This window comes from Phyllobates terribilis, unplaced genomic scaffold, assembly GCF_046119375.1.
Source record: "Phyllobates terribilis strain yellow unplaced genomic scaffold, ASM4611937v1 Scaffold_46__1_contigs__length_10046794, whole genome shotgun sequence".
NCBI classification, from domain to species: Eukaryota; Metazoa; Chordata; class Amphibia; order Anura; family Dendrobatidae; genus Phyllobates; species Phyllobates terribilis.
Window position 1 is genome coordinate 5,834,969 of NW_027362806.1, and position 24,508 is coordinate 5,859,476.

At 43.4% G+C, this 24,508-nt stretch overlaps 1 protein-coding gene across 4 annotated transcripts in view; it reads right to left on the reverse strand.

Moving 5' to 3' along the window:
* Positions 1–24,508, reverse strand: part of LOC141191468 (uncharacterized) — a 618,018-nt gene that overhangs the window by 65,310 nt on the left and 528,200 nt on the right. For 2 of the 4 annotated variants that reach the window (XM_073661368.1, XM_073661370.1), the window contains one exon: positions 20,788–22,570. The exons of the other annotated variants lie outside the window; for them this stretch is intronic. In XM_073661368.1, the coding sequence (XP_073517469.1) occupies positions 21,462–22,570 (1,109 nt within the window). In that variant the 3' untranslated portion in view covers positions 20,788–21,461. Of the gene's footprint in view, positions 1–20,787; positions 22,571–24,508 lie in introns of those variants that run through there. 4 annotated transcript variants of the gene reach the window in all.

Below are 24,508 nucleotides of genomic sequence, written 5' to 3' on the forward strand. Positions count from 1 at the left end.
CTACTTAGCTTTTGCTGACAAATGTTACAGATAACACGAGTTGGGTCATCTTTATCGATCTGAAAAAATGCCCAGGCTATGCAAGGCTTAGCACCCATGCGACCTGAAGAGCCACCACGACTTGTGGTGAGAGGCAGAGTTGTGTTTGAGGATGCAGTTGTTGACGTGCTTCCAGTACTACGTCTCTGTCCAGGAAGGCGCAACCTGACCTCGTCGTCACTAGCATCTTCCTCCACCTCCTCTGCTGACCTCATCTCTTGGCTGACTGTGGGTTGACAGTAAGTGGGATCTCCAACCTCATCATCATCACCCTGTGCGTTATCACACCCGTCGTCCTCAGAGCCAACCTGTTCCTGCCCTGACAAAAAACTAAAGTTGTCGCTCCAATCAGGTATTTGAGTCTCATCATCGTCTTCCTCATTGTCTCCACCAACAGGAGTTACAGTTTGGGAATGAGGGTCTACATTATGGTCAGAACCTTCTGCGTCTGGTCCTGGATCCGACTCATAAAGATTCTGGGCATCAGTGCAGATCATTTCCTTGTCTGGATTCACAGAAGCGCTGGAGTCGACCTCTGATTCCCAGGCTATAGTATGAGTAAACAGCTCTGCAGACTCAACCATCTGTTCTACCTCATACTCAGACGGGCAGCTGGAGATTTGGGAGCTGTGAGGAAGCAAGTGCGATTGGGGTGACACCTTTGAGGACTGGAGTATTTGTGATGTTGAAGTTGATGTGGAGGAGAGCCCACTTAAAGGAGCACTTGATATCCGTTGAAGCACCTGCTGTTTTTGTGCCTCATCTGGAATTTGTAGCGATTGGCGTGGCCGTAAGAAAGGGATCTTATCACATTGTCCGCTAAAAGAAGTAGACATTTTAGTTTGGCTGGAAGATGGTCTTTCTTCTGCAGATGTTACTGTTGCTTTAACACCTACCCCACGGACACAACCTTTTTTCCCCTTCCCAACACGCCTATTCCCTTTCCACCAGCAGCAGGCCTTTTTCCACTCATTTTGGTGGTTAACTAATTCACAACTCTGGAGTTGTTTGCACAAAAAAACAATGGATGGGAAACGAGCAGAGCTGAGTGGCCAAACTGTGGTATTAGGCCAAAACTATTGGCTGGGTTAGATGCAGAAAAAAATTATATTCGATTTGCAACCTGATGGAGGTCAGTATAGATGGACTAATAGAACAAGTCCCACACACAGCTAGAAGCCCAAATATTTTTTCAGAGGTAGATGCAGAAAAAAAATATATTCAGTTTGCAACCTGATGGAGGTCAGTATAGATGGACTAATAGAGAAAGTCCCACACACTGCTAGAAGGCCAAATATTTTTTCAGAGCTAGATGCAGACAAAAAATTATTTTGAATTTGCAACCTGATGGAGGTCAGTATAGGTGGACTAATAGAACAAGTCCCACACACTGCTAGAAGGCCAAATATTTTTTCAGAGCTAGATGCAGAAAAAAATTATATTCAGTTTGCAACCTGATGGAGGTCAGTATAGATGGACTAATAGAACAAGTCCCACACACAGCTAGAAGCCCAAATATTTTTTCAGAGGTAGATGCAGATAAAAATTATTTTTAATTTGCAACCTGATGGAGGTCAGTATAGATGGACTAATAGAGAAAGTCCCACACACTGCTAGAAGGCCAAATATTTTTTCAGAGCTAGATGCAGAAAAAAATTATATTCAGTTTGCAACCTGATGGAGGTCTGTATAGATGGATTAATAGAACAAGTCCCACACACAGCTAGAAGCCCAATATTTTTTCAGAGGTAGATGCAGAAAAAAAATTATTTTTAATTTGCAACCTGATGGAGGTCAGTATAGATGGACTAATGGAGAAAGTCCCACACACTGCTACAAGGCCAAATATTTTTTCAGAGCTAGATGCAGAAAAAAATTATATTCAGTTTGCAACCTGATGGAGGTCAGTATAGATGGACTAATAGAAGAAGTCACACACACAGCTAGAAGCCCAAATATTTTTTCAGAGGTAGATGCAGATAAAAATTATTTTTAATTTGCAACCTGATGGAGGTCAGTATAGATGGACTAATAGAGAAAGTCCCACACACTGCTAGAAGCCCAAATATTTTTTCAGAGGTAGATGCAGATAAAAATTATTTTTAATTTGCAACCTGATGGAGGTCAGTATAGATGGACTAATAGAGAAAGTCCCACACACTGCTAGAAGGCCAAATATTTTTTCAGAGCTAGATGCAGAAAAAAATTATATTCAGTTTGCAACCTGATGGAGGTCTGTATAGATGGATTAATAGAACAAGTCCCACACACAGCTAGAAGGCCAAATATTTTTTCAGAGCTAGATGCAGATAAAAATTATTTTTAATTTGCAACCTGATGGAGGTCAGTATAGATGGAGTAATAGAGAAAGTCCCACACACTGCTAGAAGGCCAAATATTTTTTCAGAGCTAGATGCAGAAAAAAATTATATTCAGTTTGCAACCTGATGGAGGTCAGTATAGATGGACTAATAGAACAAGTCCCACACACAGCTAGAAGCCCAAATATTTTTTCAGAGGTAGATGCAGATAAAAATTATTTTTAATTTGCAACCTGATGGAGGTCAGTATAGATGGACTAATAGAGAAAGTCCCACACACTGCTAGAAGGCCAAATATTTTTTCAGAGCTAGATGCAGATAAAAATTATTTTTAATTTGCAACCTGATGGAGGTCAGTATAGATGGACTAATAGAGAAAGTCCCACACACTGCTAGAAGGCCAAATATTTTTTCAGAGCTAAATGCAGAAAAAAATTATATTCAGTTTGCAACCTGATGGAGGTCAGTATAGATGGACTAATAGAACAAGTCCCACACACTGCTAGAAGCCCAAATATTTTTTCAGAGGTAGATGCAGAAAAAAATTATATTCAGTTTGCAACCTGATGGAGGTCTGTATAGATGGATTAATAGAACAAGTCCCACACACAGCTAGAAGCCCAATATTTTTTCAGAGGTAGATGCAGAAAAAAAATTATTTTTAATTTGCAACCTGATGGAGGTCAGTATAGATGGACTAATAGAGAAAGTCCCACACACTGCTAGAAGCCCAAATATTTTTTCAGAGGTAGATGCAGATAAAAATTATTTTTAATTTGCACCCTGATGGAGGTCAGTATAGATGGACTAATAGAGAAAGTCCCACACACTGCTAGAAGGCCAAATATTTTTTCAGAGCTAGATGCAGAAAAAAATTATATTCAGTTTGCAACCTGATGGAGGTCTGTATAGATGGATTAATAGAACAAGTCCCACACACAGCTAGAAGCCCAATATTTTTTCAGAGGTAGATGCAGAAAAAAAATATATTCAGTTTGCAACCTGATGGAGGTCTGTATAGATGGATTAATAGAACATGTCCCACACACAGCTAGAAGCCCAATATTTTTTCAGAGGTAGATGCAGAAAAAAAATATATTCAGTTTGCAACCTGATGGAGGTCAGTATAGATGGACTAATAGAGAAAGTCCCACACACTGCTAGAAGGCCAAATATTTTTTCAGAGCTAGATGCAGAAAAAAATTATATTCAGTTTGCAACCTGATGGAGGTCAGTATAGATGAACTAATAGAACAAGTCCCACACACTGCTAGAAGGCCAAATATTTTTTCAGAGCTAGATGCAGAAAAAAATTATATTCAGTTTGCAACCTGATGGAGGTCAGTATAGATGAACTAATAGAACAAGTCCCACACACAGCTAGAAGCCCAAATATTTTTTCAGAGGTAGATGCAGATAAAAATTATTTTTAATTTGCAACCTGATGGAGGTCAGTATAGATGGACTAATAGAGAAAGTCCCACACACTGCTAGAAGGCCAAATATTTTTTCAGAGCTAGATGCAGAAAAAAATTATATTCAGTTTGCAACCTGATGGAGGTCAGTATAGATGGACTAATAGAACAAGTCCCACACACTGCTAGAAGCCCAAATATTTTTTCAGAGGTAGATGCAGATAAAAATTATTTTTAATTTGCAACCTGATGGAGGTCAGTATAGATGGACTAATAGAGAAAGTCCCACACACTGCTAGAAGCCCAAATATTTTTTCAGAGCTAGATGCAGAAAAAAATTATATTCAATTTGCAACCTGATGGAGGTCAGTATAGATGGACTAATAGAATGATGCTATGCCCAAAAGATTTTACTTCACTAGGTGCAGTAAAAAAATTGGTATTCTATACACAGGTGGTGTAGCTTGCAACACAGATAGGCTACTCCACTGACTAACACACTCTGCAATAGGCCAAAAAGGATTAGCTTTGCTAGATTCAGCCAAATGATGGGAAAAAAACTTGCACAGCACTGGCACAGACCTGCCTGGCAAAAACTGATAGGAACTGATGTAACCTAGTCCTGAAAAGGACTGCAATCACAACTATTCCCTACTCCCAAGCTATCTGTAGATTTGTGCGAAAATTGGCTTGAAATTAACAAGGTATAGCGCACACAGCAACAGCGGTGCCGTCTAACACGCAGCTGCAGCAGTGAGAAAATGGTGGTCTTATAGGGCAAGGACATGTGACATACACTGCCAATGACACATGCCCTTGCTTGTGTGAAAAACAGCACTTCGCTCCGTGTGTGCGCTGCTGATAGGCTGACAGATTGCACCTCCCCACTGTAAATGCGGGAAAGAGAAAAAAAAATGGAGATCTTCATTATTCCTGCAGAGATCCATCCCCTGCCCCTCCCCCCGCCCCGCTGTACACTCAAACTGCGTATTAACATTAATTTTCATCATTACTGAGAAAAAATCCAGTTATGATTTTGGTGCACGAACAGTTATCGAACATAACCTCGAACAGCCGAATTTTTCTCAAATCGTTCGTGTTCGCCGAACGGCTCGAACACCGCCCAAAACAGCTCGAATTTGAGATTGGCGAACAGTTCGAGTAAAACAACGCTCATCTCTACTTGGGAGTGACCGCGTTCAAAAGGCATTATTAATCATTTCGAAATACCGTGGTAATTCTCCCTCAAAGCATTTAATTACTTCTATTGGAAGTCCATCTACCCCCGGAGCTTCATCATTGGCCATATTCCCTACAGCCTTCTGAACTTCTTCCAGGGAAATTGGCGGATCTAGGAATACTCTGTCCTTGTCCCCTAAGGAGCGAAGAGCTATCCCAGACAAATACCCCAACAAATCTTCCTGAGAATATTCAACCCTAGTTGAGTATAACTTAGAATAAAAACTGCCCATAACTTCCAATATGTCAGGTGTCTCAGAAACAACATTACCCTCTGCATCTCTCAGATGATATATGAAAGCATTTTATTTTGGGGGCGTGCGTCATCCTTCCAAGTAGCCGACCGGTGGTCTCCTCTTCCTCATAGAATTGTTGTTTTAAAAACCTCTATTTTATTAGCGACTTGTTCTATTTCAATAGATCTTAGTTTCCGCTGAGATTCCTTCCACTGTGTTACATTTTCAGGGCAGTTGTTCGAAATGAAAGATGCTCCCGTTTACCGGACTTTGTTCTCTAATTGTTCTCTAATACTGTTGTGTAGTATTTTTGACAATCTTTATCTCTCTACTCCATGCCCCCCTCAGAAAGGCTTTCATAGTATCCCATACCACATTGATTGACGCCGGCCCTATGTTAATAATAAACAATTCCTCCAGCCGCTCTTAACATTTTTACAGTCAATAATTTTTGACCAGAATGGACTGAGTTTCCAATCTTGTGAGACCCCGGCCCTTGTCGGTGCCGCTTGCATCTTGAACAGCAATGGTCTGATAAAGGTCTAGGGGAATATTGGACCTCAGTGAGTACCGGGATCATAAGAGAATTACATAACACTAGATAAATTCTAGAGAGGGACCGATATGTTGATGAAGCCCAGAAGTAAACCTTTGAGTTGGCAAACCTCTCCCTCCAAACGTCAATCCATCCCGCCTCTGCTGTAAGGCGACCAAATGGGGAGATTGGATCCTCGCCTCTGGGGAATATATCCCAAAACTGGTTACAAATATTAGTAAAGTCTCCCATTATTATTAACCTCATTCACCACCTTTGGATTTTTGCGTTTTTGTTTTTTGCTCCCTTTCTTCCCAGAGCCATGACTTTTTTTTTTTTTTCCGTCAATGTGGCCATGTGAGGGCTCGTTTGTTGAGGGACAAGTTGTACTTTTGAACAGAACCATTGATTTTACCATATAGTTTACTGGAAAACAGGCAAAAAATTCCAAGTGCAGTGAAATTACAAAAAAAAAGTGCAATTCCACAATTTTATTATTTTTTTTATCGTGTTCACTAAATGCTAAAACTGACCTGCCATTATGATTCTCCAAGTCATTAGGAGTTTTTAGATGATAAACATGTAGAGGTTCTTTATTATTTAAGTGGTGAAAAAATAGTACAAAATTTGTCAAAAAAAATAAAATGGCGCCATTTTCCCAGAACTATAGCGTCTCCATTTTTTGGGATCTGGGACCGGTTGAGGGGCTTAATTTTTGCGTGCTGAGCTTACATTTTTATTGATACCATTTTGGGATAGATATGATGTTTTCATCGCCCGTTATTATTGCTTATTGCAATGTTGCGGCGACCAAAAAAAATGTAATTCTGGTATTTCGATTTTTTTTCTCGTTACGCCGTTTACCGATCGGATTAATTCTTTTTTTATATTGATCGGGCGATTCTGATACATTCTGAACTCTCCATTTGGCTTTTTGAAGAGACACAATTTCTCTTTCCAAGGCAGCCTGATTATCCCTCCCTATAAGAATTTACCTGCACTGGGGCTCTTTCTGAGTAGCATCGGACCACCCTTACAGCGGCGGTAGGTCAGTACACTGTATTAATACACTCACTCCATTACATGCACACATTTACTGAATATAACACTTAATGGCCGAGCTTCTCCAATACAGGAGAAATGTGGCCCCTCAAATCCACTTATAAAATGACTTGGTTTCCAAAGAAGAAAGATCCATGTTGGATATTTGTTACTGAACCAATAAACCTTCTAATATCCTAAAACATAAAAGGACATTCAAAAATATAATGCCGCCATATAGTAGAGGTCCGGTAACTGGTGATAATCACCTCATGTGTCGTCCCACGTTACATCCTCACATAAAACTGCAGAAAAGGCGGCGCGGGGTAATTGTGCCAGAAGTGAGGGGCAAATAATGGCGGAAATGTCCCTGACTGCGGAGACGTTTCTCCCCCGGCTCTGCAGGAAGCGGTATGTGGAGATTCCCATTACGGGACGCAGGCCACATTAACCCCTTCAGCACAAAGACTATTTTAGTAATTTTATGTTACCACTTTCTAAGACTCAGAACTTTATTTGTTCCTTTTCCTCTGATAGATAAATACGACCCAACTATGAAAGACGACAACATGGAAAGACGTTCTGCTCTGAAAGTACGGTGTACCATTATTGGTCCCTCACATTGTGATGCCCCCACTGTGCCTCCCGTGTAATATGTATGATTCCCCCACTGTGCCTCCCGTGTAATATGTATGATTCCCCCACTGTGTCTCCCGTGTAATATGTATGATGCCCCCACTGTTCCTCCCGTGTAATATGTATGATTCCCCCACTGTGTCTCCCGTGTAATATGTATGATGCCCCCATTGTGCCTCCCGTGTAATATGTATGATGCCCCCACTGTGCCTCCCATGTAATATGTATGATGCCCCCACTGTGCCTCCATGTAATATGTATGATGCCCCCACTGTGCCTCCCGTGTAATATGTATGATGCCCCCACTGTGCCTCCCGTGCAATATGTATGATGCCCCCACTGTGCCTCCCGTGTGATATGTATGATGCCCCCACTGTGCCTCCCGTGTAATATCTATGATGCCCCCACTGTGCCTCCATGTAATATGTATGATGTCCCCACTGTGCCTCCCGTGTAATATGTATGATTCCCCCACTGTGTCTCCCGTGTAATATGTATGATGCCCCCACTGTGCCTCCCGTGTAATATGTATGATGCCCCCACTGTGCCTCCCGTGTAATATGTATGATGCCCCCACTGTGCCTCCCGTGTGATATGTATGATGCCCCCACTGTGCCTCCCATGTAATATGTATGATGCCCCCACTGTGCCTCCCGTGTAATATGTATGATTCCCCCACTGTGCCTCCCGTGTAATATGTATGATTCCCCCACTGTGTCTCCCATGTAATATGTATGATGCCCCCACTGTGCCTCCCGTGCAATATGTATGATGCCCCCACTGTGCCTCCCGTGTAATATGTATGATGCCCCCACTGTGCCTCCCGTGTAATATGTATGATGCCCCCACTGTGCCTCCCGTGTGATATGTATGATGCCCCCACTGTGCCTCCCGTGTGATATGTATGATGCCCCCACTGTGCCTCCCGTGTAATATGTATGATTCCCCCACTGTGTCTCCCGTGTAATATGTATGATGCCCCCACTGTGCCTCCCGTGTAATATGTATGATGCCCCCACTGTGCCTCCTGTGTAATATGTATGATGCCCCCACTGTGCCTCCATGTAATATGTATGATGCCCCCACTGTGCCTCCTGTGTAATATGTATGATGCCCCCACTGTGCCTCCTGTGTAATATGTATGATGCCCCCACTGTGCCTCCATGTAATATGTATGATGCCCCCACTGTGCCTCCTGTGTAATATGTATGATGCCCCCACTGTGCCTCCTGTGTAATATGTATGATGCCCCCACTGTGCCTCCATGTAATATGTATGATGTCCCACTGTGCCTCCCGTGTAATATGTATGATGCCCCACTGTGCCTCCCGTGTAATATGTATGATGCCCCCACTGTGCCTCCTGTGTAATATGTAGGATGCCCCCACTGTGCCTCCCGTGTAATATGTATGATGCCCCCACTGTGCCTCCTGTGTAATATGTATGATGCCTCCACTGTGCCTCCCGTGTAATATGTATGATGCCCCCACTGTGCCTCCCGTGTAATATGTATGATGCCTCCACTGTGCCTCCCGTGTAATATGTATGATGCCTCCACTGTGCCTCCCGTGTAATATGTATGATGCCCCATTGTGCCTCCCGTGTGATATGTATGATGCCCCCACTGTGCCTCCCGTGTAATATGTATGATGCCCCCACTGTGCCTCCCGTGTAATATGTATGATGCCCCCACTGTGCCTCCCGTGTAATATGTATGATGCCCCCACACAGTATAAAATGTTCCCACATTATCGAGTGCAGAGAAACTGGAGGCAGCTCTGTTCTCTTTCTCTCAGAGAACCTCGGATAAAATGGAGGAGGAGGGAGAAGAGTGCTAGCTCCTGAACCAAACCTTAGTGATGGCAGTTTTGGGTAATTATCATGAGTGGGAGATATACATTGGAAAATTGTAATCATTTTAGACGGAATAGGTGGTTTTGTAGTGGATGCCCCCCAGTCACACCAGGTAAGAGAAGGAGGTACTGACAACTTACTATTCTAACAAATACAGTAGCGTAATTACCAAGGGGAAGAGGGTGCGGTGGTCCCTGGCCCCAGGTTCAGAGGGGCCCACCCGGAGCTACCACTACTCTAAACTGTATCACTGTGCACAGATCGCCGACACAGATACAATTCTGCGGTGAAGAAGAGAGACATGGTCTCCCTGCACGTCCGCTTCACATTCTGTAGACCGCAGGTCGATTTAACGATTAAGCCTGTGGTCTACAGGAAAGCAGTGACACACGGGCAAGGCGGACTCTGCCCCAGAGCCATGATATCACCGCATTGGTCCTCCCATGCCTTGTCCTTTCTGTCAGCGGACTTCTCAGGATCCATATTGAGGTGAGTATAAGATGTTTCTTTTTATTTTAATAGTGCTCATGGGGGACTTCTGGGGGCCATCATACAGTGTGATGGGACTACTGGGGCCATCATACAGTGTGAGGGGACTACTTGGGCCATCATACAGTGTGTGGGGGGGAGACTGGGGGCCATCCACACAGTGTGAGGGGACTACTGGGGCCATCATACAGTGTGGGGGGGGAGACTGGGGGCTATCCACACAGTGTAGGGGCTACTGGACTGCTGGGGGCCATCCATGCAATGTGGGGGAAGACTGGGGGCCATCTATAGTGAAGGGAGGCTATTGGACTACTGGGTACTATCTATACAGTGTAGGGGAAACACTGGGGGCCATTTACAGTGTGGAGGAACTACTGGGGGCAATATACGGTGTGGGAGGACTATAGGGGACCTTCATACAGTGTGGGAGGGGCTACTGTGGGGCCATCATACAGTGTGGGAGCGGCTACTGTGGGGCCCATCATACTGTGTATAAGGAGTTGCAGGTATGTGAGAGGTGTGGTGTATCATGTTGTATACAGGAGAACTATATATGAGGGGACTCGGGACATTATTACATTTTAAGGGGGACCTTAAGATGCATAATTGTTATAAGGGCACTCAGGGTATTGTGATTGTCAGATGGGCTTAGTGGAGGAATTATTACTTTCTAGGGGAAAAGTGTGGGCAGTGATTTCTAGGGCACAATTTTACCATCTAAGGGCGGAAAGGAGGTGTCTTACTTTGTAAGTGGCACAGTGGTGTCATTATTATGTGGGGTATTAAGAGGATCAGAAATAGGGACACAGTGGCTTGGCATTGGGGTGACAGCAGGATGAGGAGTTTATGCAGGTTGGGAACAGATGGGGACAGGAAATGTAAGAAGTCATATGTGTCTTTGTTGTAACCTCTGCAGACGAGTCTTGGCTGGAGAAGTCGTGATATTGGCCTGGACCAGATGGAAAAGACAGGAAAAATGAACAACTTCATCAGAAAAAAAAAGTTAGCTGTAAGTTGATTATATATATACACATACCAAAAGTTTGGACACACCTTCTCATTTAAAGATTTTTCTGTATTTTTCTGCGTCGCACAAAGACACGGTGGTTGGAACCAAAGATCTCAAATTTGGACTCATCAGACCAAAGCACAGATTTCCACTGGTCTAATGTCCATTCCTTGTGTTCTTTAGCCCAAACAAGTCTCTTCTGCTTGTTGCCTGTCCTTAGCAGTGGTTTCCTAGCAGCTATTTTACCATGAAGGCCTGCTGCACAAAGTCTCCTCTTAACAGTTGTTGAAGAGATGTGTCTGCTGCTAGAACTCTGTGTGGCATTGACCTGGTCTCTAATCTGAGCTGCTGTTAACCTGCAATTTCTGAGGCTGGTGACTCGGATAAACTTCTCCTCAGAAGCAGAGGTGACCCTTGGTCTTCCTTTTCTGGGGCGGTCCTCATGTGAGCCAGTTTCTTTGTAGCACTTGATGGTTTTTGCAACTGCACTTCGGGACACTTTCAAAGTTTTCCCAATGTTTCGCACTGACTGACCTTCATTTCTTAAAGTAATGATGGCCACTCATTTTTCTTTACTTAGAATTTGTATTATGGCAAGAAAAAAAGCAGCTAACAGTCTATTCAGTGGGACTATCAGCTGTGTATCCACCTGACTTCTGCACAACACAACTGATGGTCCCAAACCCATTTATAAGGCAAGAAATCCCACTTATTAAACCTGACAGGGCACACCTGTGAAGTGAAAACCATTTCCGGTGACTACCTCTTGAAGCTCATCAAGAGAATGCCAAAAATGTGCAAAGCAGTCATCAAAGCAAAAGGTGGCTACTTTGAAGAACCTAGAATATAACATATATTTTCAGTTGTTTCACACTTTTTGTTAAGTATATAATTCCACATGTGGTAATTCATAGTTTTGATGCCTTCAGTGTGAATGTACAATTTTCATAGTCATGAAAATACAGAAAAATCTTTAAATGAGAAGGTGTGTCCAAACTTTTGGTCTGTACTGTATATATTGTGACAAAGTCACTGGTAAAGTGCTGGAGGGGAGATATGTTTCCCTGAGGATGTGAGCCTCAGTGAACTAAAACCATTAAGTTTCCTCCAGCATGTTATTTGTTGAGAGGGGTTAAGTCCATTTGTAAAAGCGAGTGGTTTTTATGAATGACCATTGTGAAGGGTGTGAGGTCATTCACCATATCTCTCCGCCTCAGGGTGTGGTCTGGGGGAGTTTAAATACTCAGCCAGCTGAGGCATTCAGAGTTCAATGTCTGGAGAAGTAAGCTCTGGAAGGGAGGTTGTGTTTGTTTCTGAACCATGTCGAGTTACTGAACTCTCAGCAGGTGGATGCCTGCTACTTCAAGGACTGTGTTCTTTGTGTGACCATTTTTGCTTTGTTTTCCTGGTTTTGCCCAGCGGGCTGTGTTTATTTTCACGGACTAAATGTTGGTTTATGCCACATTACAATAAACCAACCAAAGAGACAGCGTAACTGTGTCTACCTCCGTGCGCACCAAGGGAGCGATCTACCACAATATATATCCATATATCCAGGGGTGGATTAAGGATAGCCAGGGCCCCGGACAGTTCAGACTGTGTGGACCCCCGACGGGTCAAAATATGCCTGAAACAGATTATTTCTGAAAATCTATAACCTAAAAAAACCCCATTAAGCTACAATTTACCTTCAGTTAAAAAGACTTTAAGCTACAGTATTGAGCAGATCAATTTTAATATGTAAACAAGTCACTTTCCAATTTCCACAAGGTTTTCCTATCAATAGTGCAGCACAAACACAGAATACTGTAGAAAACATTTACAGTATCACATTTCCATTGCAATAGAAACATCAGTCATTATGTCAATAACAAAGTGTCAAAATGTAGAACTTAAAATAAACATATATATATTTCAAAAGCTGCCAGAACCATAAACTGTAGAAGCAAAGTGTCCTCTCTCTAAACCTAAACTCAAGCACACCAGATAGCTTTGGGTTTGTTACTTGTTACATTTTATTGGTTAATTTGACCTTCAAATTGTGGAATAATGTCCTGGGACCTGGGGTAAATGCTGATCGGACACTGCAGCTCTCATCCCAGTGCTGCCCTGCTGCTGTGAGACTAGAGCTGCAGTGTGCGATCAGCATTTATCCCAGGTACCGGGAAGTTATTCCCCAAAGCCTGGGACGGAAGCAGAGCAGTATATGGAATCACACATCTCTGCATAGTAATCCCTGGAAGTGAGACATAAGTATTATATCAGGTACAAAGAAAGACAGTTCTGATATTCTCTGGGGGTGTGCTCTTTATCCTCTGCCTGACACCTCCTGCATATTATTGGACAACGTCATACAGGGGAAAAGTAAACGCCCCCTTAGTTGAAGGGTAAATTGGCGTAAAAGTTTACAAGTTAATATCTCTGCAATGGAGATGAGAAATAAAAGAAACCGTGTTTTATTCATATCTTCAGCCACTTGAATGTAAAGTAACCAGTTCCTCTTTAAAGGGAATCGTTAAATAATATGAACCTGGCCCAAACCACATATATAGACATGCAGATCATTGAAAGCTAAATCCAATGACACCTTTATATCTTTTATCTGCTGCTGCATACCCAAGAAATCAGTTTTGTAACTGGGCTTGAAATATGATAACTAATGGGTGACTGGTCTGGTGGGCATTGTTTTCCTTAGAGTAATTGTTCTACAGTCCCACTAATCATGTTATCATGCCTTGTGGGTTTGAGTGACATTATTTGCAAGAGCGGTGCCACTAACAGCTCTTTGTAAATTTCAGCATCTCTGATAATGCACAGTAAGCCAGGTACACTGTGCATGGCCGGGTATGCAGTATGGACGCAGGAAACAGCCGGCTGCGGAATTTGCAGAGAACCGCCTGTGAAGGCGGACTGTGTCCTGTCATCACTGCCTCTAGTTAATACACAGTGCGCCGATAAACTTGGGGTGCGTACGCCGGACTTACTGCGCAATGTCAAAGAGCCAGTGGTAACAACGCTCTTGTAAATAACGTGACTCATGCTCACAGGGGTATAACGTCATTAGTGGGACAATTAGTCGGGGGAAAACAACGCCCCCACAACTAGTCCCCCACTACTTAGCAAATTGCAAGCCCTGTTATAAAACTGATTTTATGCATAGGCAGCAATTAATAAGTCAAAAAAAAGCCTTGTAAGAAGGGTATAAAGGGATCAATAAATAAGTGGTTACAAATAGGAGATCCTGACCGGTTCCCTTTAAAGTTAAAATTTCTTGGAAATTAATAGACATGAATATTAGTGATGGGTGAGCACTAAAATGCTCGGGTGCTCGATGCTCGGGTCGAGCACATTGGAATTGCCCAAATCGATGGGAACAGTGCTCAAATTACATGGGAACAGCATGGGGAAGACCCCTGGAAGCATTTCTGACTCCCAGGTCACTGCTGTCAACAACATTGTCAGAGGTATTACACCACTTTTACGGACTCACAATAAAACATACAAAAAACTAAACCAAAATGGATTTTCCTGGGAAATATGATAAGGAACATCCTTTCTAGGGTAATGACTTGTATATAAGGCAAAATAAATAACAAAAAACAAAAATACTCCTCCACACCATAGGCTATGTCCACACATAGCGTTTTTGATGCGTTTTTGCATTGCTTTCAACCGTGACAAATGCATTCACTGGGAAATGTAATTTTAACATTTTACAACATTATCTGGCCATGTGGTGTGTGAGACATGATCAGACACATCCTGTTTCATTTATGAAGGAGGGACTCTGAAAGTCACAAAGCCTATTTTTATAGGGCCATCAGGCGGCCTTTACTATTCTTAAAGGGCCAGCAGTCGGCCCTCACTATTCTTAGAGAGCCATCAGCCGGCTATGCTTTGTTGTTCCCATTACTAAAGAGTGGGTTTCCTATACTGTTATTGCGTATGCAGTGAGTGGCAAGGCTGCGCAAAAGATGGACGCACCCCAATACCCCTTTGAAAATTTGGACGCACCCCAATACCCCTTTGAAGAGACTTAGAGGAGGGCCTCCTGAAAACAATGTTCCCATTATTAGGAAGTGGGTCTCCCATACAGTTTGCCTATGCAGTGAATGCAAGGGCTGCCAAAAAGTGGGAGGCACTCCAATGCCCCTTGGAAGAGACGTAGAGGGTCTCATGAAAAAATGTTCCAATTATTAGGAAGTGGGTCTCCCATAGTGTTGACCTATGCAGTAAATGCAAGGGCTGCCAAAAATTGGGAGGCACTCCAATGCCCCTTGGAAGAGACAGAGGGCCTCATGAAAAAATGTTCCCATTATTAGGAAGTGGGTCTCCCATAGTGTTGACCTATGCAGTGAATGCAAGGGCTGCCAAAAATTGGGAGGCACTCCAATGCCCCTTGGAAGGGGCAGAGGGTCTCATGAAAAAATGTTCCCATTATTAGCAACTGGATCTCCCATAGTGTTGGCCTATGCAGTGAATGTAAGGGCTGCCAAAAATTGGGAGGCACTCCAATGCAGCTTGGAAAAGGCGTGGAGGAGGGCCTCACAAAAAATGTTCCCATTAGAAAGGAGCTGGTCTCGTATACTTGTAATGCCCATGCACTAAGTGTATGGGCTGACAAACATTTACCCCTGGGGGGTATACATGAACATACTGTATAAAAAAAAAATTTTTACTGCCATCATAAACACCCTTTAAAAAAATTATGTGGATGTTGCACCGGTCACCCTGGTGATATGGTGGTGGAGGATGAGGATCAGAAGACGGAGGAGGACAAGAGCAAATAGCCCAAATCAGGAAGTCTATACCCAACAACTGCCCTCTTCTGGTCACAAATCCTTCCCAACATCTGCAATGTAGAGTTCCAATGCGTTGGGACATCACACACCAGTCAGTGAGCCGGAAGCTGCAAACGCTGCTGAAGCACGGCAAGGGCGGTGGAAGCTGTAGCTGACTTTCTAAAATGGGCACACAGGTGGTGTACTTTGACAAGCAGATCCGACACCTCCGGGTAGCTTTTGAGAAACCGCTGAACCATGAGGTTAAACACATGGGCCAGGCATGGTACATGTGTGAGCTCGCCTCGCCTCAGTGCCACCACCAGGTTTCGGCCATTGTCACACATGACAATGCCTGGCTGTAAGTTCAGCGGTGTCAGCCACAGATCTGCCTGCTCTTCCAGAGCTGTCCACAACTCTTCAGCATTGTGCGGTTTGTCACCTAAGCATATTAGCTTCAGCACAACCTGTTGCCGCTTGGCCGAGGCAGTGCTTCCAGCTTGTGACTAATGTGGTCATTTCGGAGATGGAGGCTGAAGAGTAGAAGGAGGCTGAGGAGGATGAGGTGCAGGAGCTGTAGACTGTGGGGGCAACCCTGATTGACCTTTGGCCCGCAATCCTCGGCTTCCACTATGTTAACCCAGTGTGCGGTCAGCAAGATGTACCGTCCTTGCCCACAAGAAATAGTGGTGGCTGGGGACCGAGTACTGAGGGACGGCCACCGCCATCAGGTTGTGGAAAGCTCCCGTCTCCACGAGCCTAAAAGGCAACATTTTGAGTGAAACCAGTCGCGAAATGTGGGAATATAGTAGTGTGGCCTGTGGGGCGTTGGCTGCGTATTTGCGCTTGCGTTCCAAGGATTGGGGTATGGACAACTGAACGCTGCGCTGGGACAAGGACATGCTTGCTGATGGTGCTAGTTGAGTGTGCAATGACAGGTGTAGGGCAGGAGGCATCTTCACATGCACTATGGACAGGGGATTGGCTTGCACGCACAACAGCATAAGAAGCAATGGTGCCACCCGCAGACACTGTTCCTGGACCCTGGGGTTCGGCCCACAATGTCGGGTGCTTTGCTGCCATGTGCCTGATCATGCTGGTGGTGGTCAGGCTGGTAGTTTTGCTAACCCTGCTGATGCTGGCCTGGCAGGTGGTGCAAATGGCCTTTTTGGGGTTATCGGCAGAGTCTTTAAAAAACAACCAGACTCGGGAAGACCTAACAGTTGTACTGGCAACTTCCGTCGTGTTGGTGTTACGGGGAACGGTTGCCCTCCTTCTGTCTGTGGCCACCACACTGCTTCTTCCTGCCTGTTGGGGTGCTCTGCCCCCCCCCCCCACCCCCCCCTGTGTGCTGCTGTCCTCGCTCTGCATGTCCTCCTGCCAAGTTGGGTCAGTTACTATATCATACACCGCCTTGTCTTCCACTTCCACACCCTGGTCCTCCTCCTGACTTTCTGGCAATTGTGTCTCATCATTGTCCACCTCTTGGGACACTTTCCCACCATCGCCTTCGTGTGACCTTGGCTGCTCAAATATTTGGGCATCGCTACATGCGATCTCCTCTTGCCCCGCTTCAAGTGGACCAGGCAAGAGGCCCGAATTTATAAATGGAAAAGTGAACAGCTCTTCGGAGTGTCCAAGTGTGGGATCAGTTGTCTCTGGGCAATCGGCATGGTGGGAGGAAGGAGGATCAGGGTGAGGAATATGCGGTCCAGACTAACGGCTACTGAGACTTGACCGTGTGGAAGACAGGGTGGTGGTGGTGGCTAAGTGACTGTAAGCATTATCTGCTATCCAACCAATAACCTCTTCACACTGCTCTGTGTTCAATAGTGGTGTACTGCAGTCCTCTATTAATTGGGACAGGAAGGTTGAGCGAGAAGATGTGGGTGTTTGTTGTGGCACAATTTCAGCTTGCCCACGGTCTCGGCCTCTGCATGCACCATCATGTCCAGTTCCCCGTCCGTTGCCACATGCCTTGCCCATTTTAAATGGAGGACAGTATCTTCCACGCTCACTACAAATGGCTGAATTTGGAGTGAACTTATATGTGATCCGTGTGACGGAGAAAACAGAGTTTTAAATAGCTGGCCTGTAGGTAACTATTTTTAACAGCGCCGACCTTGTGTTAGTAAGTTCACTGACCCACTGAAACAAAATTTCAATGGAGGCCAATGGAGCGCAATTATATGTCATCCATGTGATGGACAAACCACCGTTTTAAATAGCAGGATTTTTAGCGCTATAATATGGAAAGGACCTGGCTGTATTCTGCAGTGCCAACAAGCAAATGGCGCAGAAAAACGGTGTTCTCTGGATTGACTTTTAAGCAAATAGTCAGGATAAAGATAAAAAAAAATGATTCCTGGCCCCTAATACCTGGGGCGATTTCTACAAATATCTGTAAAAGCACCAGCAGACAGAACTGGAGTGGACCCTCTTGCTATATGCACTGCAGTCTGCTATATACCCTGCCTGCCTAGCATGGGGGCGCTAGGTCTGATATAGACCTGATGACCCTGTGTGGCCAGCCAATCACTGTAATGCCACAACCAACATGGCTGCGGCTTTACAGTGTGTTGCAGACAATCCCTGCATGTTGATTGGCACTCTAAAGAGCGCCAAATATGCAGGGAGGGGACCCGAGCTCCCACCGAGCAACCCCGGAAATACTAGGCGAGCGCCGAGCAGTTGCGAGCAGTGAGATGCTAGGGCAAGCAGTTGCGAGCAGTGAGATACTCGGGCGAGCAGTTGCGAGCAGTGAGATGCTCGGGCGAGCAGTTGCGAGCATGCTGGCTCATCACTAGTTACGGTTCATTACAACATTCCACTCTAAAGCTACAGAATTATGTGACTGTCTTAACAAATCATGGCCCATCTTAATGGCTGACCCCATATTGGCAAAAAATCTACCAGAGAGACAGCAAATCACCTTCAGAAAGGCAAAAAATCTCTGTGATCATCTTATGAGAAGCCACTATTATTCTACCACTCCCCCTAATTTTTTGAAAAGACCACCTCCAGTAAATGGATGTGTACCATGTGGTTGATCTGTGGCATGTCCTAATGTCGAACATGCTAACTCTTTCAGAGATTCCCAGGGCTCTAGGACCTATTACATCACCAAACCGATAACTTGTACCTCTAAAGCGGTGGTCTATTATGCGACATGCCTCTGTCCTAAAATCTAAGGCTCACAACTAGCTAACTTAAGACAAGAATATGTGAACACGTCCTAGGTATTGAAGCGGCGGTAAATGAAACGGATATTTCTACGTTAAAACTATTCCCAAGCATTTGAGAATACACCATAAGTGTGACGCATCTAAACTTAAAGTTCGGGGTATTGACATGATCACCACTAATATTAGGGAAGGTCGAGTGAGCCAACTATTAGCCCAGAAAGAGAGCAGATGGATTTGGACTTTGATCACCTATATCCACATTGTTTTAGCTATTTTATTTGTGCTACCTTTTTATCTAGTATGGTTGGGTAGTAGTTAATAATTTCTATCTGTCAATGACGTTGAGGACTTCCATTCTGCTATTGGATAACATGGACATAATTGCTGGCACTGTGTTGTCTCTCAAGATCTGTAACTTTTTTTCTGTGTGGGCATTTTGTCCAGTTATTATTGTATATATTTTGCATTTATAGATCGATATATTGAGAGATATTTCCTTATATCTTATTATGCATTTATACTATGATCTCATATAATCGTGTTATACTTCATGCTTTTCTTAAATATATGCTATGTTTTGTCATGGCCAATTAACTTCTCTGACTTATATAGAACTGGCTATCGCCTATAACCCTTAGATACATATATACATTTGGGCTATGCTATTATTGACAGATTACCCCATTATGCTTGTTTCTTTTTCTCTCCGGTTGTATTTGACTATATGTCTGTGGACTGGGCGGTACGCATGGCTCCACTGTTCTCTGTGGTGTCCTCGCTGGCCGTATCAGTCTGTGCTCCATGACGCGTGATCACGTGGTTCCCCACGTACTTGCGGCGTGATGGATCATATGACGCGCTAGTCATGGATGCGGCGGTGTAGCAGTGATTGCCATGTGTCATGTCACGCCCTCCCCACACCCACTGGCCGAGAGACTACACACCCCCTTTTCTATTAGCTCAAGGGTTCTTTTTAAACCCTACCCACCTTCATTGACGCCACCTCCTGACGAAGGCAGCCGTGCCGAAACGCGCATCAGGGTGAGCGCAATTGAGGGGCGTGTTCACATCCACTGGCTGTAAGTATTCTATAGGGTTCATGCTACACTCTTTTTGCTGCCGTTCTTTAATCTTTTTTCCTACTTAGGTGCATTTTCTAGGCTTTAATATGTATTAGGATATACTTTTACCCTGTATCCTAAGAGTCAGGGCACTGATACCACTTATAAAGATCTGCTGTCCCCGGTATGAGCTATCTATATTAGTACCTATATATAGACAGCGGTGTCACTAACCTCTTATATAGCAACTACTTCTGACCTACCTCACAAGCACCTGCACTTTTATTGAATGCTTCTCTGCATTTTAACAATATATTCTTATTTTTGGGCAGCCCAATTATGTATTTACATCAGAAAAGAATCATGTTAATTTGTCTCATGCTCCTCATTAGTCTCCTCCATTGTTTTACTATTAACTGTTTCTGTTTCTGCGATTCATATTTTTTTCCTGTATAAATTATAATTAATAACATTTTGTAATTTTTTCACTATTATATGGGACTCTGACTTGAAGTTTTTTCCTCTTGTTTCTTATGTATGGAGGAGCATGTGGGGCCCATTATACTGTATACTGGTTGGCCCACGACTTTGTCAAAGTTTTCATGTTTTGAGTTTTACATTCCTGATGTAGAATCAGTCTGGGTAAATGTACATGGACAAGGCAATAATGGAAAGCTGCTAACTGGAGTTTGCTACAAGCATCCTAATATAGCTGAACACGTAGAGGATGAAATGCTGCAACAAATTAAAAAGGCAACAAAAACAAGTCATGGTGAAAAGTGTTGGATCTCTTGAAATTGTTCCAGAAAATGAAGTAATTCTCCCAGAAAATTATTGCAATTACATGTTTTGTTATACACGTTTATTTCCTTTGCGTGTATTGGAACAACACAAGAAAACAGAGAAAATAAGGCAAATTGAACAGAATTTCACACAAAATAGGCCGGAAAAAATTGTTGGCACCTTGCCAAAATAGTGGGTAAACGACTTTGTTTCAAGCATGTGAAGCTTGTTCAAACGCAATTGTGGCAAGTAACAGGTGTGGGCAATATGAAAATCACAACTAAAACTAGATAAAAAAGGGAGAAGTTGATTCAATCTTTGCATTGTGTGCATATGTATGCCACACTAAGCATGGAGAAGACAGAAAGAGGAGAAGAGAACTGCCTGAGGACTTGAGAACCAAAATTGTTGAAAAATATCAACAATTTCAAGGCTATAAGTCCATCTTTAGGGATCCGCATGTTCCTTTGTCCAAGGTGCGCAGCATAATCAATAAATTTACAACCCATACAGTCAAATATGGTGGAGGTTCAAAGGTGTTTTGGGGTTGTTTTGCTGCCTCTGGCACTAGGTGCCTTGACTGTGTGCAAGACATCATGAAATCTGAAGATTAGCAAAGGATTTTGGGTCACAATTTAGTGCCTAGTGTCAGAAAGCTGGGTTTGCGTCCTAGGTCATGGGTCTTCATACTTTACTTTCCCCTTGTTGACAGTGTGTTGCAGCCTCCCCTCTGGTTCCTCAGGAGGTATGAGAAACTCCTCAACGGCTTATTAGGGAGTTAGGTCTGTGGTGGCGTTTTTAGTTGTGCAGCTAGGGCCTTTCTTGTCTGTACAGAGACTAGTTGTGTGTAGTTGCAGCATTCTCCCCTGTGTGGGTTCTCCGGTGGTTATCAAGATGCGCTTTCTGGTTAAAACATTTCCCACAATCTGAACATGAAAAAGGCTTCGCCCCTGTGTGGGTTCTCTGGTGCTTATCAAAATCAGATTTCTGGTTAAAACATTTTCCATGTTCTGAACATGAAAAAGGCTTCTCCACTGTGTGGGTTCTCTGATGTGCGATAAGATTTGATTTCTGTACAAAACATTTCCCACATTCTGAACATGGAAAAGGCTTCTCCCCTGTGTGAGTTCTCTGATGTGTGATAAGAGTTGAGTTCTGTGTAAAATATTTCCCACATTCTGAACATGAAAATGGCTTCTCCCCTGTGTGAGTTCTCTGATGGTTGATAAGAGTTGATTTCTCTGTAAAACATTTCCCACATTCTGAACATGGAAAAGGCTTCTCCCCTGTGTGAGTTCTCTGATGTTTGATAAGATATGATTTCTGCACAAAACATTTCCCACAATCTGAACATGAAAAAGGCTTCTCCACTGTGTGGATTCTCTGATGTGTGATAAGGTTTGATTTATGTACAAAACATTTCCCACATTCTGAACAGGAAAATGGCTTCTCCACTGTGTGGGTTTTCTGATGTGAGATAAGATGTGATTTCTGTACAAAACATTTCCCACATTCTGAACAGGAAAATGACTTCTCTCCTGTGTGAGTTATCTCATGCCTAACAAGATTTGATTTCCGATTAAAACATCTCCCACACTTGGAGCAAGAAAATCTATTCTTCGCTGTGTGAATTTTTTGATGTTTAAGAAAAGACTTTTTGAGAGGAAAACTATTTCTATATTCTGAATGTGAAAATGGCTTCTTTGCATTAGTATCAGTTTGTTTTTTAATGCTTATTTTGTGACTATGATTTTCCTTAGTAGTCGGTAATGAATCAGAAGACAGGACCTGTTTCATAGGATCAGATGACAGATCTTTGCTGTGAAGGGATGATGGTAAATCTGGAGTAACGTCAGTCACTTCAATTGTATCCTGTGGGATCTGAAAAACGTCTGATTTCAAAATTGAAGATGTCAGCTGTCCCTCTGATCTCCTGGTACAGTCATCTGTCAAGAATAAAACCAATTATTATTTTTTAATAAAAAATCCTTGAATTTTATATTTTTGAACATTTCTACTTAAACTGTCTGTAAATAAAGGCAGGTCATATAAAAAAATTCACTTATTCACCAGGACAATGACCATCTAATAGAAAACCTCATAGGATGAACCAGTGGAGCGTGGTGTTCAACTGTATGATCATTCTGCCTCCCAAATATGGAGTAAAAGGCGCAGGCTCTGTCCAGCCACTAAGGTTAGGGAGCCTGGGACCAGTAGTACCATCCAGTCTGGCGGTATGGGTGTGTGTGCTGTCCAGCTGCAGTAATCTGCTCCCTGCTTCAGCCATTTGGAAAGCACCGCACCCTACTAAAGCTGGAAGCATATTGCCGGAAGCTGCCAGATCCAGCCTTGTTCTCCTCTGGTTCAGTCCTCTGTGATCAGCTCCCGGCTTGTGTATTTGTTTCCTGTTGTGACCTCGGCCCGTTTACTGACTACTCTTGTGTCTTCTGATTTTGTACTTTCTCTGCCCTCCTGGTTCTGATCCGGCTACCTGACTATTCTTCTTCCCATCTCACTCCACAGAATAGCAGGTAACACCGTGGCCCAAGCCTAGGGGTCTCTGTGTAAGTCCAGATCCATGTAGAGGGGTTAAAGGGTGATGAGCAAAGTAATTTGTGAAATCTGTAAACAGGGTAGATAGTGACAAATCTGTTTGTGGTGGCCATCTTTTGAGCTGCCAGGTGACCATGAACAGTGCCCCCAATACATTGTGTCTGCGAACTATTCCAGGAAAATCTGCATTCCTAATAGCTAAATGGCGCTCCTTCCCTTCTTACCCTGCCATGTGCCCAGACAGTAGTGTACAACCGTATATAGGGGATTGTCAGATTCAAGAGAAGTTGGAAAATAATTTGTAAGGTCCATTTGTTTCCTATTATCCTTTGTGAAGAATTCCAAAATTATCACCACATAAAGTGACACACGTCAAATATGAAAAATGGGGCCTGATTAGGAACATAAAACTATCTGCGGGAAGGGGTTAAATCAGAGGATTACTGAAGTCAAAAACTGTGACTATAGACAACAACACATCTACTGAAATGATCAAACTCAACAGTCTCCATCAGAGAAAAATGAGTAACTAGTGGAGAAACCTCTCTGGGGTAATTAGAGTCTGGGGCTCGGGGGCTCTTCATCATCTAAACTATCCTAAGGGACAATATTTTCTATCACATGAGTGTCAAGAAGAAATATTATAAATTTAAAGTGAAGTTTTTTACAATACTGCAGAGCTGAGGGGTCTTAAATTTAGATCTCTGGCATTTGGAAGAAGAAATGGAGATCTTTTAGAAAGACTACCAGGGAGTTACAGACTCACATAAGTGAGGCCGGCCGATCCCACCACAATCAAACTATCATACAGAATGAACTTGTAAAAAAAAGAAAGAATATATAAACATGTAACATCCCCAACAACAATGTATGTATGAAGGGAGAAATCCAACACTAAACCGGAGTTGCACTCATTTATGGTGGACCATTGGAGGTATGATGAGTCCTGACCAGAAGAGTAGAGAAAGTATTAGTGCCCCCATTTCAGGAGAGATTGTGCAGGAATCTGAATTCTTTAGGATTGAAAACATAATGGAATTTATGACGTGGAGTGAATCCATGAAACCAGGGCTCGAGCCATGCCACCACATCTCCTGCAGGCGTGAATAGATGTATATTACAGCCATCAGCCACGCACAGCTTAGAGATATGTCATGGCACAGGTGTAATGTTTTTATGTAGTTTATCAAGATCCTGTTTGAAGTTCGTTGGTTTTAAAAGAAATTGAAAAGTATAAAGGGAAACTCTGTTGTTATTGTACAGAAATTCACACTTGTCCCTCACTGCACATTTAATGTTATCGATCAAAAAAGCAAACTTTGGCCAGAAAG